At 37.0% G+C, this 18908-nt stretch overlaps 1 protein-coding gene across 3 annotated transcripts in view; it reads left to right on the plus strand.

Annotated features, from left to right (window-relative positions):
• Positions 1-18908, plus strand: part of ARSK (arylsulfatase family member K) — a 48687-nt gene that overhangs the window by 26921 nt on the left and 2858 nt on the right. For 2 of the 3 annotated variants that reach the window (XM_043978740.1, XM_043978742.1), the window contains exons 4-7: positions 554-836; positions 2578-2749; positions 4866-5090; positions 13891-14115. In XM_043978740.1, the coding sequence (XP_043834675.1) occupies positions 554-836; positions 2578-2749; positions 4866-5090; positions 13891-14115 (905 nt within the window). The remainder of the gene's footprint in view (positions 1-553; positions 837-2577; positions 2750-4865; positions 5091-13890; positions 14116-18908) is intronic. The other variant, XM_043978741.1, reaches the window with a different exon arrangement.

Here is an 18908-nt window from a genome sequence, read left to right on the forward strand (position 1 = left end):
AATACAAGATACAAATAAAATGAGCAAGGAAAAACAATAATATTGATTCAAAATCACTTTTTATTTAAAAAAATATGTTAGACCAAATCTTCTTAAATTGTAGGTCACGACCACATGGGAGTCGCAAAAAAATTTAGCAACAGTAAAAGTTTATATACCTATATATCTGGGGTTGCATAAAAATTTCTTGGGCGAAAAGGGGTACCAAGTGGGAAAAATTAAAGAAGCCCTGTGTTAGACTAATAACAGGAACAATTAGTACCTCTAAAGCTGCAAAGCATTATCATTCTGAAAAATATACCATAAAATTTTTGATTTGCATGTTTTTTTCATAATTTTCAACTTGATAATGCAGTTAGCCATATAACATCTTTTTATGATCTCACATTATTCCTTAATAAACAAGATCAAATGCAACAATTTTTACACATATCATTTCCATCTAGTTATTATTATTCCTTATTGAATGTATGGTAGCAATCTTATGTTTTATGTGAGTGTATGTGTCAGAGTTTTAAAGTAAAATATAGGAAAATTGCATTTGTCTCCTCAGCAATCGTGTGGAAGCATGGACGAGAGATGTTCATTTCTTGCTTCGTCAGGAGGGCAGGCCTGTGGTTAATCTTATCCCTGATAAGAGAAAAGCAAGAATAATGGAAGAAGACTGGCAGAATACAGATAAAGCAACAAACTGGTTAAGAAAAGAAGCAATCAACTTTACTCAACCATTTGTTCTTTATTTGGGATTGAATTTACCACATCCTTATCCATCACCAGAAACAGGGGAAAACTTTGGATCCTCCACATTCCAGACCTCTCTTTATTGGCTTGAAAAAGTGAGTATACCTTCATGTGTTTTATTTAGAATTCCACTTTCTTTCTCCTTTCATCCAAGGTAAGAGGAGGTATGAAAAATGAATGTTCTAATTCAAAGCTTCATAATAAAAGGATATAATGGCTAAGGAGGCAGCTTTGCAAAAATGAATATAACTCATCTTTAAACTCAATTTGTTGCCTTGTGTCTGATATATGTGTATGTGTTCTCATAGCTAATGCTGGTAGTAGAAACACTGGTGGTCTTGGAATCGGAAGATCTAGGGTTCAAGTCCCAGTTCTGTGTGACCTTGGGCAAGTCACTCTCCCAGAGTGTTGGCTCCTTCATCCATAAAGTGGGGATCAGATTATGTATGAGGTGCTCAACACACCTCACAGGATTATTACGAGACAAGCTTTTCTAAACCTTAAACATATTAATGTGAGCTATTGTAAAGCATTACCATAAGGTCATTTTATCTATAAGGATATGGACTGTACCTGTTATTTAATTGTTATAGGGAATTCCCAGAAAAGGAAACTCCCTCTATCAGTGCAAGACAGCACCTTCTCTGAAACTTCTGGTCTTAGAGGATTGCTTAGAGTACTGAGAGATTATGGTACTTTATAGCCATAATCATATCATAGGTCATATTGTATATTATAAATGTAGGGCTTCCTGACTCTGAGGCCAGCTTCTATCCACCATGCTGTATTCTGTCTCACTCTTACTGTGAGGAAAACAATGGTGTCTTCTTGCAAAAAGTGAAAGCTGTCCTGATGAAATGAGTTAAATATATGTAAGAAATCAGTAAGCTTATCTCTGAACTTCTTTGCAAGTCACTTTACAATATATTTCATGACAATAATAATTTTATATTTATATAGTGCTTTATAGTTGACAAAATACTGTCCTAGAGATCCTTTCATATGATCCTTACATTAAAGGTATTGTGCTGTAATTAAATGTCTGCTAAAGCTGGAAGCATGTCTATATACAAAATAAAAAGACATTTGTTTTATAAGCAACATAGTGTATTGGAAAAGAATACTGGACTCAAAATCAAGAGACCTGGTTTTGAATCCTGCTATAGACTGTAGTTGGATAACCATGGGCAAGTCAGTTAACACTCCTCAGAGCCTCAGTTTCCTTTTCTGTAAAGTAGAATAATAACACCTACACTACCCTACCTTACAGGATTGTTGTAAGGAAAATGCTTCGCAAACCTTAAAACCCAATAGAAATGTGAACCATGACTATTATTTAAATAAACATTTGGCTATCTCCCTGAATTCTATATACTTCTGCCATTGAGCTATCAGGAAGAGAAAGGAGAAGAGCTGACATCAAATTCTTTACTTCTTGGTGTTGGTTTTTAAGGCTTACACTAGTCTGACCACCATACTGAAATGTTGGTTTTCCTTTCTTGTACTACTTAGAGTTCCTCTGTTAGTCATGTCATCATAGTAATTTCAATTTGGCTATACAGTTTTTAAAAGAATTTTCAGAAATGTCTTATTCTACATGTACAAATATAAAATAACTTAAATGTCAAATAAATGAATTGGTACATAATTTCCATACTTAATTGATTAAATATTTGTTTTAAATAATTTGTGGCCAGTCTTTCCTTGCCATCCTTAATTAGAAACTGTAGGTTGAAAAAGAAAGAAAAAAAGAAAGAAACCATAGGTTGGCATTCATAATATGTGAGAATATATATGATTATCTTTATATAACTGAATTTCCTCTCTATTTTTTAGGTATTTTATAAAGCTATCAAAATTCCGAAATGGTCTCCTCTTTCAGAAATGCACCCTGTAGATTATTATTCTTCCTACACCAAAAACTGCACTGGGCAGTTTACAGAGAAAGAAATTAGAGATATTAGAGCATTTTATTATGCTATGTGTGCTGAGACAGATGCCATGCTTGGTAGGTGGTATAATTAATAAGCAATTACACAGAGAAGAAGAAGAATGTTGTTTTTCTTACTGACTGTGATTCAGGCTGGTTGAGAGACTTGTAGAAAATTACTCAAGGATTTTCATACAATAGTTGCTTAGAGACAGCGTACGTGATGCACATAAAGAGTGAAAGACACGCTATTAGTTTTGGAATAAACCTTTGTATATCTCAGTTATCAGTTGATAAAATAACTTGGAAGATAATTCGGTTTATTGCAACATCAAGGATGGATCAAAGAAGGCTACCATCTGCTTAAGACAAAAATTTTTGATGAGAAGGCTGACTTTTGGGCATTAGCCAAACGTGGGTAGGCAAATTGCAGAGTATTTCAAAGACAGCTTTAGTTCTAAGATATAGATTCAGTCCTAAAAACCTGGACTGCCCTTTGTCCAACTCTAACATCCAGATGACTCCAGAACCATTCCTGTTTACCTAGGATTCTAGCAACCAAGGCTGACCTGTGGCTGGAACAGATTTCCTCTGTTCATCCTGGTTCAAGGCCAGCTCAAAATTGAAGCAGCCTTCCAATGGTAACATCAGGAAAGTGTTTTCTTTGCAGTTTACAATTAATCTGTAGTCACATTCTCAGGCCATGAAGACAGCGAATTCTAGTCCTTTCACACGAGGTGACAGGAAGGGGCAGGAGGTTTTGGCCAGTAATTACAATATCAGCAAAATCTGGGAGCTTGTAGTTTCATTTCTAAACTAGCATTTTACAATAAGAATTATTTTGAGAGCAATATATTGATAAAATTAAGATAACACATTGAGGACTTGTAATTTCATTGGTATAGAAATTCACTCTACTGATCCAAATCTGAACCATCTCTCAGAAGAAGAGAAATGATTGACCCAAGGTCACACACCAGTTAAGCATCTTAGAAAGAAAGTGAAGTCCAGAATTCTTCCTTATACCTTAGACTGTTTCAAAAAGATTTTAGTTATGGCTAAATAGAGTAGCCTTCCTTCAACACTGCAATCCCTTGTGACAAAGGCAGTCAAATCACTTTTTTTTTAATGCATCCTGTTACCATATGCAGTTTTTGCATTGGCAGTGGTAAACCCGGTCAATATCTCTCAGCTGTGGAGCTGCTGCCAATTATGTATAGGGGTATTCTGCCTGATACCCCTAATCATTTTGTGCAAACATTATTACATCATTTATTTTACATGAATAATGTTATAAATAGGTACTGATAGTGATGTTACTGCAGGCTTTCACAGCTTTCTGGTGGTTGGCTATGACATAATTTAATTAAAACAATATAAACCAATATATTCACAATTTTGCTGCAAAATTATACAAGGCAAGAATAGATAGAGTAATCTTTACCCATAGGATTCTTGGTACATAGCTCCGTATCCACTCAAAAAAGTTTGGTCTGATCATGCACATAAGACTAAGTAATGAGGAAAGTCCCATGAGGCCCAGGACTGTCTTTCACATCCACGTTTGGATCTTCAACCCTCACACAGTACATATGATGGACGGAAGCAGGCTATGGCATATAACCAATGAAGTTAATAAGCTCTGAAGAACTGGAGTAAAACATATCATCAAAGGGTTGTATCATAGAAAGAGAAGATGGGCTGGTGACATGTTAGAGGTGAAAGACAACAGGGAGATAGCCAGAGTGCTCCACTGGTACCCTTACAACAGAGAGGGAAAGCAAGGAAGGTCTCCAACACATTGGGTGAACCCCTTGTGATGAACTTCTGGTCCAACAGAGACAAGAGGGCCACAGGATTGTCAGGCACGGAGGGGTTGCAGTGTGTATCATTCAGGGAAAGGTCCAAAGCAAAGATGATCAAAAATCTATTTGAGGGGCAGCTAGGTGGCACAGTGGATAAAGCACCGGCCCCAGATTCAGGAGGACCTGAGTTCAAATCCAGCCTCAGACATGTGACATATTTACTAGCTGTGTGACCCTAGATAAGTCACTTAACTCTCATTGCCCTGCCAAAAAAAAAAATCCATTTGAGTATTTGAATATATACATGTGTGTGTGCGCGTGTGTGTGTGTAGAGAGAAATAACCACTTACCTTTTTTTAGATATAATAGTTTGCTCCTTTTCTCAATAGGTGAGATTATTTTGACTCTTTACCAATTAAAGCTTCTTCAGAAGACAGTTGTAATATTCACCTCCGACCACGGTGAGTTGGCCATGGACCATCGCCAGTTCTATAAAATGAGCATGTATGAAGCAAGTTCTCACATTCCTCTTCTGATGATGGGGCCTGGCATTAAAGCAAACCTCCATGTCCCAGATATGGTCTCTCTTGTAGATCTTTACCCCACTCTGCTAGGTAAGTTATGTGATTCTATCTGAAGTACGAACTTTTTTTTTAATACTATTGTGAAGCAAGATGACGTGATAAAACTGTGTACCAAGACAGCTCTTGCTGGCTTGCCAATAGCTTTGAGTAAGTCATTTATGACTCAAATTTATAAAAAGTAAAACGTATCCTTCTGCTCCTCACTCCCTACAATTAATCCCTCTTCCTTTAAAATATTCATGAGTCATAGGATTATCAGTTGGTCAATAAGCATTTATTAATAGCCTCCTATGTTCTAGGTGCTGTCCTAGATTCTAGATGTACAAAGACAAAATGAGAGCCTCTGTCCTCAGGGAGCTCACATTCCATTGGGGGAACAATACATACCCATAGAAGCGGGTATTAAAATACAAAGTAAAACAAGGTGATTTCAGGGGCACATTAACCCTATTTCTGCATTAGTCATGTTATAAGAGAAAAAATCAGAGCACTGATGAAAAACCTCAAAATAGAAAAAAACAACAGCACCAAAAACAAAAGAAATAGTATGGTACATTCAGCATCTATACTCCGCAGTTCTTTTTTTTTTTTCTTGGATTTGGAGATCCTCTTCCATCATGAGTTCCCTGGAACTCTTCTGTACCATTGCATTGGTGAGAAGAATATAGTCCATCACAGTAGATCAACACACAATGTTGATGATACTGTGTACAATGTTCTTCTGGTTCTGCTCATCTCACTCATCATCAGCTCACGCAAGACCCTCCAGGTTTCCCTGAACTCCTCCTGCTCATCATTTCTTACAGCACAATAGTATTCCATTGTATTCATATACCACAACTTGTCCAGCCATTCCCCAATTGATGGGCACCCCCTCAATTTCCAATTCCTTGCCACCACGTAAAGAGCAGCTATAAATATTTTTGTACATGTGGGTCCCTCTCCCCTTTCCATGATCTCTTTGGGAAAAAGACCCAGAAGTGGTATTGCTGGGTCAAAGGGTATGCACAGCTTTATCACCCTTTGGGCATAATTCCAAATTGCTCTCCAGAATGGTTGGATCAGTTCACAGCTCCACCAACAATGCATTAGTGTTCCAATTTTCCCACAGCTTCTCCAATATTTATTATTTTCCTTTTTTGTCATTTTAGCCAATCTGATAGGAGGACATTAATTCTTAAATGTTCTTCTAGTCCATTTGAGGCCTCAGCCCTACATTCTGCCATAAGTGTTTTAAATGCCTGACAGGAGTTTGCCTTTGATCCTAATAGCAAGAAGGAGCCACTAGAGCTTCTTGAGTAAGATAGTGACATGGTCAGACCTCTGCTTTAATGATATCACTTTGGCAGCTGTGTGGAAGGGATTGGAGGAGAGAGACTGAAGGCAGTGAGACCAAGAGATGATTAGGAGATGATTCCAATAGTCCAAGAGAGAGAGGGAATTATAAAATGATGAAATGAATCTCTATAACCCACAAATGCCACCATGCAGTCTTATCTTTCATCTCATCTCCACTGTCTACCCCCTCATATATATTCTTCTTTCTGAACTGCTTCACCTTTCTCACTGGCCTTGCATCTGCTATCCTATCATACTGCTTTTTGTTTAAGTTGTCTTTTTTTCTCTGTCATGAGTCTATCAGTAACAATTAATATTTATTAAGCAGCTGCTATGTGCCAGACACTATTCAGGGCATGAGAAGTGAAGATACAAAAGACAGTCCCTGCCCTCTGGGAGATTACATTCTACTGAAGGAGCCTATCAACTTTCTTTACAAATCCCTTAGATTAAGAGTTTAGGGAGGCAGCTAGATGGCGCAGTGGATAAAGCCCCGGCCCTGGATTCAGGAGGACCTGAGTTCAAATCTGGCCTCAGACCCTTGACACTTACTACCTGTGTGACCCTGGGCAAGTCACTTAATCCTCATTGCCCTGCCAAAAAAATAAAAAAAGAGAGAGAGTTCTTCATCTAGAACTGGGAATGACTTAGCTATTCTCGGAAATACAGTGATCCAAGACAGTCCTGAAGGACTAATTATGAAGTATACTATTCACCTCCCCAAAAAAAAGTATATTAATTGAACACAGACTGAAGCATGCTATTTTTTATTTTCTTTCATTTTTTTCTTTTATTCGAGTCTTCTTATACAAAATTACTAATGTGGAAATGTTTTCTATAATTGCACATGCATAACCTATATTTGTTTGCTAACTGCCTCAGGGAGGTGGGGAAGGGTAAGTAGGAAGGGAGGGAAGGATGGAATTTGGAACTCAAAATAAATTAAAATGTTTAATTGTTAAAAAGGAGTTCTTCATCTAAGGTCCATGTACTTGCTTTTTAACATCTTGATAACTGTATTTCAGTGTAATTGTTTTTCTTTGAAATCCAGTATATGCATAGGTGTCAGCAAACTGCCAAAGGAGTCCATAAGACAAAAAAAGTTAAGAACCCTTGCTTCAGATGCTTCTCCATAATTTGTTTACTGGACTGGCTCCCTACACTTAAAATATATTCCTAAATCTAGAACAGCAACATTCAGAAAGGAGCATTTAGTAATTTGGAGATAATAATAATAATAAAATGTATATATCATCCTTGAATATAAAGGATATTAGTTAGAGATTTAAGGATAGGAGTGGTACCTTTTTTTTTTTCATCGGCAAAGGGAAATTCCAGGTGAGAAAAATTCCCTTTTTCATCTTCCCTGCAATTTTTAGTCTTAGAGAGTTGCCTAGAGCATTGAAAGATTAAGGGGCTTACTAGAAATTGAACTGAAGTCTTCCTGAGTGGCTCTCACTATACCATACTGTCTTTCAAAATTCTTCCTCAGTGCAAAAGATGATATTTTAAAACTTAACTGTTAATATAACATAATGCCCGGCTCATAGTAAATACTTAATAAATACTTGATGATTTTTAAAAAATTAAAATAGGTCTTTTGCCTTCTGAATTCGTTTCTCAAGGAATATAGAGTCTAATGTAAAACTTCTGAATTTTCTAGTGGTTTTTACTCCTTTAAAAAATGTTTTAATCCTTACGCTTTATTTTTTCTCCTGCCTTCAAATCATTTTTGAGTGTTTTAAATTTTTTTCATGTATGTCCTTTAGTGTTCTTTTTTTTTTTTTTTTTTTTTTGCAGGCAATGGGAGTTAAGTGACTTGCCCAGGGTCACACAGCTAGTAAGTGTCAAGTGTCTGAGGCCGGATTTGAACTCAGGTACTCCTGAATCCAGGGCCGGTGCTTTAACCACTGCGCCATCTAGCTGCCCCAGTGTTCATTTTTTAAATCCTTCAGTTCTATATTTTCTTAGTCATTGTTTGGTGATATCTCCATCAAATACTCTTCTAACTGGAAAGCTTCCACATGTGATCTTTTTTTTAATTTATTTTTTTCTGACTTCTGTTTTAAATTAGAAGAGTCTCATGTCTATACCTCTTTCTTTCCTAGTACCATTAGAAGCTATAAACAAGAGTATGTGTTACATAAGGTATTCTCACAAAAGATAATGAAAATAGTAAGATGAAATTCTGGCCACCTATGGTTATGTAAGTCAGTTTCCATTAAAGATATTTCAGAGGATTATATAAATTCTTTTTTGATTTCATTAGAATTTCCAGTCACTCCACTGATACAGATTACAGCTCCTCCATAATTTCTTATCCTGTGAATCACAGAATCTCAGATTTGAGACAGAACTAAAAAAGTCATTGAATCCAACAAATAACTTAACAGAAATCCCTTCCACAGCATCCACCAAAAGTAATCACATTTTCTATTTGAAAACTTATTAGCGAAGTGTACCACTATGTCTCAGGCATACTCATTCCACTTTTGGACAGTTCCAAATGGCCTTTATCTTTGACTGCAAGGATTAGGTTTTAGTGAACAAAGAGAGGAAGCTGGGTAAAAAGGAAAATAGAAAGAAGACTTCCCATTGCAGCTAGCTGTAAAAAAAAATAAAAAATGATGAAGCCTCCAAAAGTCTGTATGCTTTCCTTTCAAATACAGAATATTAGGGAAAAATGATGCTACATTCTGTGGCAGTGGGATGAGTAATGTGTGGATCTCTATCCGTATCACCTTGAATGAAGCAAGTAGACATAGAAACCTACAATGCAAGTCTCACTGTAGTTACATATATCAAACAATATAATTTTCTAAATGTCTGGATTAAAGTCACTGAGGCACTCTCTGAAAAGTCACCAGCATTCTCTTGATTAATTGAATCCAGTGTCCTCCTCTCAGTCCTCATCCTTGACCTCTCCACAGCACTTGACACTATTGATCAATTTCTTATCCTAGAGACTCTTGATTCATTTCATGAGTCCTCCATAAGAAATCCAATTGATTTTGCATTACGGAAGTATGATTATACAAAGTCAATGCAGTTAATCATAAAAATGTGATCAATTACAAGTAATTTAAATCTTTAAAATTCTCTTTGTCAAATATCTCCGGCCTGGACTAGTGTTAGCTGCCATATCCTAAATTTTGTTGAGTCAAAACTAATGATCTAAAGTAAAATTACTAAGATGAATAAGGGGGTGGTAAAAATTATCTATCTTTCATGTCTTTCATCAGTGTGGGAAAATCCTGGTATGAAAGTTTACTATACTGATATAGATCATCAATTTATCTGTAATTTATAGTCTTAGAGAATAGCCTGGAGACACTCAAAGGTTAAGTGACTTTCCAGTGGGCACACAGTTGTGATATACAGGAGATAGGACTTGAATACAAGTCTCTAATTTCCAGGCTAGTCCTTTATCCTCTTTATGTCTCTTTCTCTAGACACTCTTTAGTAAACAGATAGAATGAGTTTACTGCTACAACCAGGAAAATATTTGCCAATATTATCTTACCTAGGTCAAGAAGCTATACTTCCTGTTTTAAAAATAACATCATTATGTTTCTGTTGTCATAATTTTTAACCTTTCCCCACTGTTTTAAATTTGTTATTGTTAACTGTTATGCAGTTATTGCCCTACTACTAAGGTAAATGTTTTCTCCTTGATGATATAATATGGAGTTGAGTTCAATGACATAATTACTGGAAAAATTGAATAAAAAAACTAATTTCCATAAAAACAACGCACTTAAAATAGAGTATAATTCCAAGGAGGTAATGCTATAGAATTTTTTTTTGTATTTATTTATTTTATTTTCCATTTACATATAAGGGTAGTTTTCAACATTCATTTTCATAAGATTTAGAGTTTCAAATTTTCCTCCCTCCCTTTCCTCTCCCCTCCACAAGATTGAAATCAGGTTATATATGTACAATCCACAAGTGTTCTTTTTATCAGTTCTTTCTATAGCAGTGCATAGTAAGCTTCCTCATTAGTTCCTTGGGATTGTCTTGGCTCATTGCACTGCTGAGAGTAGTTGTCATTCACAATTGCTCCTTGAATAATACTGCTGTCACTTCGCACAGTGTCCTCTCAGCTCTGCTCACTTCACCATACATCAATGTTCATTAGTCTTTCAAGGTTTTTGGGGATCATCCTGTTTGTCATTTCCTGTAGCACAAGTCCATTCCACTACAATCATATAACACAGCTTTTTCCATCATTCCTCAATTGATGGACATTCCTTCAATTCTCAATTCTTAGCCTCCACCAAGAGTTGCTATAAATATTTTTTTGTACAATTTTCCCCCCTTTTCTCTTTTTCATGATTACTATTGTTAACTGTTTCCCTTCCATCCTGTTCCCTTTCCCATGATATTTATTCTATTATCCATCTTCTTTTATCCTATCACGCTTCAAAAGGGATTTGCCTCTGTCTGTCCTCTCCCCCATTCTGCCCTTCCTTTTTTTGCCCCTCTCTCTTTATCCCCTTCCCCTCCTATTTTCCTGCAGAGTTATAGAGCTTACTCTACCCAATTGAGTGTGTCCATTATTCCATCCTTGAGCCAATTATAATGAGATTGAGGTCTTTGAGCCAATTTTGAGGAGTGTTAGGCTCATTTACTGCCCAGATTAAATAGATTACTCCACCCAGTTGGGTGTGTGTGTTAGCCAATGCTATAGAATTTAATGCTATAGAAATATATAAATTGTTGGCATGTTGTTGCCCCATTAGATTGTGAGTTCCTTGGGAGCAGAGACTTTTTCATCTCCAAGTCTTAACACAGTGCCTGGCACATAGTAGGTACTAAATAAGCAATTTATCTACTGACTGCACACACCCCGACCCTAGAGTTGCCTCACTTATCTCCAACCTAAACTCATGTTGCCATGAGTTTTCCCTAGAGAACAGGGTGACATTGGCCATGAACGTGTGGCTACAGGTAACACTTGTTTTCTAGGTCCTGGAGATGGACTTCAGTTCACACTTCTGATGTCAAAAACAAAAATAATCATAGCACTTACACTCTAGAAGGTAAAAACAGGCATAATCCACTCATAAACCTAGGTCACACTCTCACACTAATGGACATAATGTCCATAGAGTTAAATGAATACACACAGAAACTTCGTAGGGAGACATAAAAGTAATAAAATCTGTATGCCGAGGACCTCTCACGACTCAACAGCAAGCCTTCAGTTTCTACCATGTTATCTCTTGCTAGGCAAAAGCAAAGCTACTTTTCTTCTACTCTCAGGCAGCTCAGTGGATGAGTTCTTTTAACACACAGGTACCCTTGGAAGCATTCTGAGAAAATGTTATGCTTTTTCAGTGACATGCATTTCCCTTAAACCAGAAAACTTTCAGACTCCTCAGATCTGCTCAGGTCTCTGAGGAGTTTTCCCCTCTCAAGCTACAGACAATGATAGGACCATGAAGCCTTTCACCAGCCAGCTCTTATGTTAGTAAGGAATTCTATTTTCCCCATATAGGCTCTCCACAAAGCTACACCTCTTCTCACAGCAAAGCAGATGCAAAACCTGTCTTTCCCCCTCTCATACCAGAAAGGTAGTAACGGGCAATATGGGAAAATCTCAGAGCCTCCTTTCCTCAGGCTGTAGATGACAGTAGAAGGCAATTGTGTCTTTATCCAGCCAGTCAACTCAGAAAAGCCATGCCTCTCATCCAATCAACATGATTCCCAGTAACACAGTTGCAGAGCACCCTGTCAGTTTCAATCAAATGCTATGAATGGGTGTTGCCTCAGACAAACTGAGACCTGGTAAAGACCTTGGCTTAAAAAAGGGCAAGGTCTCCCACTGCATCCAGGACCATCTCCAGTCATCCTGATCTATGTCTTGCCACTGGACCCAGATGGCTCTGGAGGAGAGAATGAGCCCAGTGACTTTGCACAGCCCTGCCTCACTTAAATCCAGTTCACTTCCAAGTCAAGATATCACCTTCCTGAAGTCATTGGTCCTCCTCTAAAACAAAAAACAACAACAGGATCTATAGTCTCTCTTCTGAGAGCAGTTCTTCTTGTCTACTGTGACTTCTGCCTGAATTTCTCCTGTGCTTTCTTTTTCTCCTGCCTCTCTTCACCTGATCGTCTCTTAGCCCTCCTGTCTCAGGTTTCTGATTTCTAAAATCAAGGCCTCATGGGCAGTGACCCATCTCAAATTTTTAATGTAAAATTCAAAAATCTCACCTTTTCAGCCAGTCCTTATAAAATCTTCCTATTGCTCCCAAACAGTTATTTACATATAGTTTATCAACTGTATCTTTTACCACTCTAAAGACAGTCACATGCAAATGATCTGATAGACCACAGTGCTCCACAGCCATCTGCAACCCAATCTGTGCTCTGCCTTCGAATGAGGCCTCTTAGTACATTTATCTGAGATGCAGTTTTCCCTCAGGTCCTCAGAACAGTCTTATAACTTTCTATAACATTTTAATCAAGACTGTTTACTCCAAAGCTGATTTTATCAATGTCCCTTAGACAAATGTTCTTTTTTGCCCCTTTCAGCAATCAAAATAGGAGAGGTTACTATAAAATGAGGATGATGATAATAAAACCTACCTCAGAGGGTTGTTGTGAGAATCAAATGCAATGATATATGTACAACACTGAGGTTATGAGCTAGAAGAATATAGGTTGTGTGGGGGGCAGCTAGGTGGCGCAGTAAATAAAGCACCAGCCTTGGATTCAGGAGGACCTGTGTTCAAATTCTACCTCAGACACTTGACACTTACTAGCTGTGTGACCCTGGGCAAGTCACTTAACCCTCGTTGCCTCAAGGGGAAAAAAAAGAATATAGGTTGTATGACAACACAACTGGTGTCCTCAGCAAAAATAAGGAAGTTATAATGAGGATTGGGTTCAAGTGGGGAGCATAATGAGTTCTGTTTTGGACAGGTTGAGTTTGGAATGCCTATGGGCCATCCATGTGGAGATATATAACCAGCAGTTGGGAATTAAGGAGACATTATGGCAGTATATATACATTCTCAACAACACTGTGAGATATGAAATGCAAACAGTAGTATTCTCATTTTATAGCTGGGAAAACAATATTTAGAAAGTTTTTTGAATATTGCTATTTTCTATTTTTCATTCCAAATGAAAAATAGTCTAGGTGCATGTATGGGTTCATGGGGGTTTTTTTTGGTCTGGCTTAGAAACCTAACTCCTTTATTCTGGTGGGAAAAAAATGCATTTCAAGTTTTAACCAACTGACTTTACAGACTTTTTAAATACAATTTGAATCAATTTGTAAATTGATTTCTTACTCTGTCATGCTAAAAAATATTAACTGGAAAATTCTTTATGCTTGTTTCATATGACTAAGCCCCCTCTGTGCTCAATATCAGAAACAAGATTATAATAACCATCCCTTGAAAAATGGGGAAAAATGCAAATAATATTGTGGGCATCTTTAGCTTTATTGAAAAACTGTTGTTATATTTTTGATGTCTAGATATCGCTGGAGTTCCTCTCCATAAGAACCTGAGTGGATATTCTTTGATTCCATTATCATCAGAAGCAGTCAATAATAATTCTCAGTCCACAAGGCCACACCCTCCCTGGATTCTGAGTGAATTCCACGGCTGCAATGTGAATGCTTCCACCTACATGCTGAGAATTGACAAATGGAAATACATAGCCTATTCTGATGGTGTTTCATCACCTCCTCAACTCTTTGGTAAATCAGTCGTTATGTTTTTAAATTTCATTTTTATTATATCCTTTATTTATCCAGATCTGTGATTTCATTGCTGCAGTTAACTCCATATAGAAACTCCCCCAACCGGTACAGATGTTCTGCTCTTTATTGTGTTAGAGTGTTGCCTAAGGCATTAAGAGAATAGTAACTAGCATAAGGGTTCCACAGCCAGGATGGGTCCAAAGCAGAACCTGACCCCACATCTTCCCGAATATAAGGCTGACTCTCTCTGCTCCATTCTGCCATACAAACGCTCAATATACTTTTGTGGTTTGTTTGGCAAGGAAGTGAGGGTTAAGTGACTTGCCCAGGGTCACACAGCTAGTAAGTGTCAAGTGTCTGAGGTCAGATTTGAACTTAGATCCTCCTGAATCCAGGGCCAGTGCTTTATCCACTGCTCCACCTAGCTGCCCCTCAATATACTTCTTTTTGTGAGGCAATTGGGGTTGAGTGACTTGCCTAGGGTCACACAGCTAGTAATTGTTAAGTATCTGGAGCTGGATTTGAACTCAGGTCCTCCTGAATCCAGGGCCGGTGCTCTATCCACTGCACCACCTAACTGCCCACCTCAATATACTTTTAAAGTTAATTAATGGAGCAAACAGGACAAAAGTAGGAGTACCTTACTAATAAGATTAACAGCAAATTGGGAGACAAAAAAATAGTTCCTTAAAGGTAGAAAATTTATTCTCATGGAGATCTCTGAAGCCAGATTTCATTAATTTCACAGTTTTTGTCCTTTTATAGTACACTAGACAAAAGTAGAATGAATCAATATAATCTGGTAGACATAGCCATCACACCAGTTTCTTAATATGCCATTAGCAATCAAAAAGCTCACTCCTGCTTCACAGTGAGGTGTTATGCTTTTTTAGCAAAAGTAGGAATATAATTGTTCAGTGATAGTCAATGAATTAAGTTGGATACTAAAGTATTTAGATTTCTAAAATTCTTTATATCCTCTTATTAAAGGAAATAATTCAAACAAATATTATAATAGGATTTTAAATTATTTCATATGATAGACATTCTAAATGAATTTTTTAAATCACATATTAATGCCAATTTTTCCTTAACTTACCAAACTAGCAAAGTTATGATTTCAAAATAACTTTTTTTTTTGGCGGGGCAGTGAGGGTTAAGTGACTTGCCCAGGGTCACACAGCTAGTAAGTGTCAAGTGTCTGATTTGAACTCAGGTCCTCCTGAATCTAGGGCCAGTGCTTTATACACTGTGCCACCTAGCTGCCCCTCAAAATAACTCTTAATGACAGTGTGCTTAGGGTAGAGAGAACTAGCATCAGAGTCGAGAAGACCTGGGTGCAAGCCACACTTCTGACATTTACTGGCTGGATGACAGCTCTTTTAAACTCTCTGAGTCTCATTTTCATTTTCAGGGAATAGTAAAACCTGCAGTTACTATCTCACAGGGTAGTTGCAAAGCTCAAATGAAATAATGTACATAAGGCATCTTAGAATATTTAAAGCACTATGTGAATGTCAGTTATTTTATATATAATAATATAAAAGTAATATATTACAGTAATATATTAGTTGTCATTATGGTTAACATTATTATTATTATTAAGACCAGTTCCCCTGCAAGAAGAGTTCAGGATGTCAGAATCAGAAGACTTTGGGCCTTTTATATGCTCATGCATAGATCATGACACCTGTTATGTGCCCCTGGTGATAGGATTCTAAAAGAACTAAAGGTAAGCCAGGAAAAAAAAAAAACAATGAGTAGTCTCACTTAGAATTCTACAGTGTTTTTTCACTGGTCTCCCTGCCCTTGAAAGTTATCATCTGAGGGCAGCTAGGTGGCACAGTGGATAAAGCACCAGTCCTGAATTCAGGAGGACCTGAGTTCAAATCCAGCCTCAGACACGTGACACTTACTAGCTGTGTGACTTTGGGCAAGTCACTTAACCCTTATTGCCCGCCCTGCCCCCCCCCCCCAAAAAAAAGAGTTATCATCTAACATCATGTGTTAGGAAACAAAATTCTACTGATACTTGACTCGTAAGCTCAGATGACAAAGAGAATCATAGGCCATGTCAGCAAGAGGTTTTCTTCTTTGCTCTAGGACACAGTATACAGAGTAGTAAAGGAAGGAATCAAACAATTATTTTTATAACAGTGTTCAAAAGAAAACTTGAGAACCTAATAGAACCTAATAATATCCAAAATCTTATTTTTTAATTATCTTGGTAAATTACATTACTTAGACATGCTTCAGAAAAGCTTTGTTTTCATCAGTGTAGGTATTTAATTACAGTCCCTCTACACCAGTGGTAACTAACTCAAATAGAAATGGAGGGCATTAAACTGTACACAAGGATCCCTGTGGGCTACATATTGAATTTTTTAAAAACCATTAACATTATGTTTTATTGTGTTTTTATTTATTTTGTTAAATATTTCCCAATTAAATTTTAATCTGATTCAGAACCCCCTTGGAAGTGTTGTAGGTTGTTAGCTGCTTATTTGACACATCTGATCTATACTACAGCAGATAGTTTCATGAGTGACTGTGCCCAAAAACCCACACTTGGTGGATGTTCTTTGGTAATTAACCTCTCCAAAATTAGCTAGGGTGGACTTCAGACAATAACATATTAGCAGGCCCACACTCACGGACTATCCTGCTTAACAGGACACAGAGAGAGAGAGAGGTGGGGGTGGGAGGAGAGATGGGGGGTGAGGGGCATGCACTTGTGCTGCAGATAAAGTTTTTAAGAACCCAAGGCTACTTCCATATCATGATGGGGCATCAAAGTCATACTTTAGAGAGAGCAAATTAGATTGTCACTATAAATTGTTCATTAAAAAATCCAGAAGAATTAATCATGAGTTTGTTAACCATAAAATAACTATTATCTACTCATAGTTTGTCTGCATCTTAAGCTCTATTGTTTATAATTTATTTATAGAAAATGGTATTTACATATTTGAAAGTTAACATTGCCTTAGCTGATGTGATTAATTTTTTAAACTCACACTGCCATTTTTCCCAAATAGTTTTAATTAATGTAACCTGAAGACTATAAGTACCATATGTTATGTCTTTAGTCCTACTTTAATAAATTTATTACTATAAAGAATTATATGAAGATCATATTATTAGCATAAGAATCAACTATATAAGTATTATTTTAATTAGTATCATTTGAAATATACGTTGGATTTATGTTACTATGATCCGTTCAGTAGGACATCACAGTAGTTCTCTCCATATAAATACCCTTCTTACACCTCAAACTATCTAAAACTGAGAATATCATTTTCTCCCAAGACTGTTTCTCCTTCAGATCTCATTATTATCTTTTTTTTTTTGAGGCAGTTGAGATTAAGTGACTTGCCCAGGGTCACACAACTAGTAAATGTCAAGTCTGAGGCCGAATTTGAGTTCAGGTCCTCCTGACTTCAGGGTTGGTGCTTTATCCACTGTGCCACCTAGCTGCCCCTCAGATCTCATTATCAATAGCACCACCATTCTCCCCATATCCATATTTGCCATTTTGAAGTCATCTTTGACTATTCCCTGTCCCTCTTACCATTTTCATTCAGTTGCTAAAACCTTCTATTTGCCAATTTTCCCTCTATTCCTACTGCTACCGGGCTCTCATTGCTTCTCATCTATAACACTGCCATAGCCTCCTGACTAGTCTACTGATTAAGTCTCTTTTCCTCTTAGAAGCATCCTATAAAATGCTTCCAGATTCATCTCCCTAAAGTTGGTTTCATAATTATTTGGTTGTTTTGGGTTTTTTGGTTTTTGGGGTTTTTTTTTAGTAAGTGTTAAGTGCCTGAGGCCGGATTTGAACTCAGGTACTCCTGGATCCAGGGCTGGTGCTCTATTCACTGCGCCATCTAGTTGCCCCTGTTTCATAATTATTTAATCTCCTTACTCAAAACATTTCAAAGACTCCTCATTAAATAAGGAGAGGAGAGGGAACAAGCATTCGTTAGGTGCCCAATATGTGCCAGGCACTGTGCTGTGTGCTTTACAAATATTGTCTCATTTCAAATTCACAATCCTTAGAGCTAGGTTCTATTATTATCCCTATTTTATAACTGAGGAAACTGAGGCAGTTAAAGGTTAAGTGACATGTCCAGGATCACACAGCTAGTAAGTGTCTGAGCTCAAATTTGAACTCAGATCTTCCAGACTTCGGGGCCAGTGCTCTTGCTACTTAGCTGCCTCATCAATAAAATAAACTTAAATTTCCTTGGCCTTAAGTCTCTCCACAATTTGGCCTCGACCTTCCTTTCCATTCAGTCAGTATTAATTGAATTGAATTGCATTGAGTTAATCAGATTACTCAAAAACCTTCAATCATTTCTCAGAATATCCTGAATAAAAACCCATATTTCTTAGCTAGGCATTAAATTTGCCTCAATATGCCTTTCCAACCTTAAACACACTGGAGAATTTGATGAGATGGGTAATTTTGTTATAGACATGGACAACCCTAGGAGAATCAGAACTTTTAGTAAAATAAAGAATTAACAAATGTATAAGGTATTTATAAAATTAGTTCCAGCATACTTTAAGCTTTTTGATGAATACCCACATACCACACTGTCTGAGAGGGAAAGGAAGAAGAAAAGTTCTACTCAAACTTATTTCTATAATGCTTCAGTATACTGAATAAATTAAGGAGAGAAGTCACTTTTATTCTGAAACTACTTTCTAAATAAAATTTAATTGGACAGAGTTCTTTACTTTTTTCAGTCAGTGTATTTCTGGTGTGAATTATTTAAATAGCT

This window comes from Dromiciops gliroides, chromosome 1, assembly GCF_019393635.1.
Source record: "Dromiciops gliroides isolate mDroGli1 chromosome 1, mDroGli1.pri, whole genome shotgun sequence".
Classification (NCBI taxonomy): Eukaryota; Metazoa; Chordata; class Mammalia; order Microbiotheria; family Microbiotheriidae; genus Dromiciops; species Dromiciops gliroides.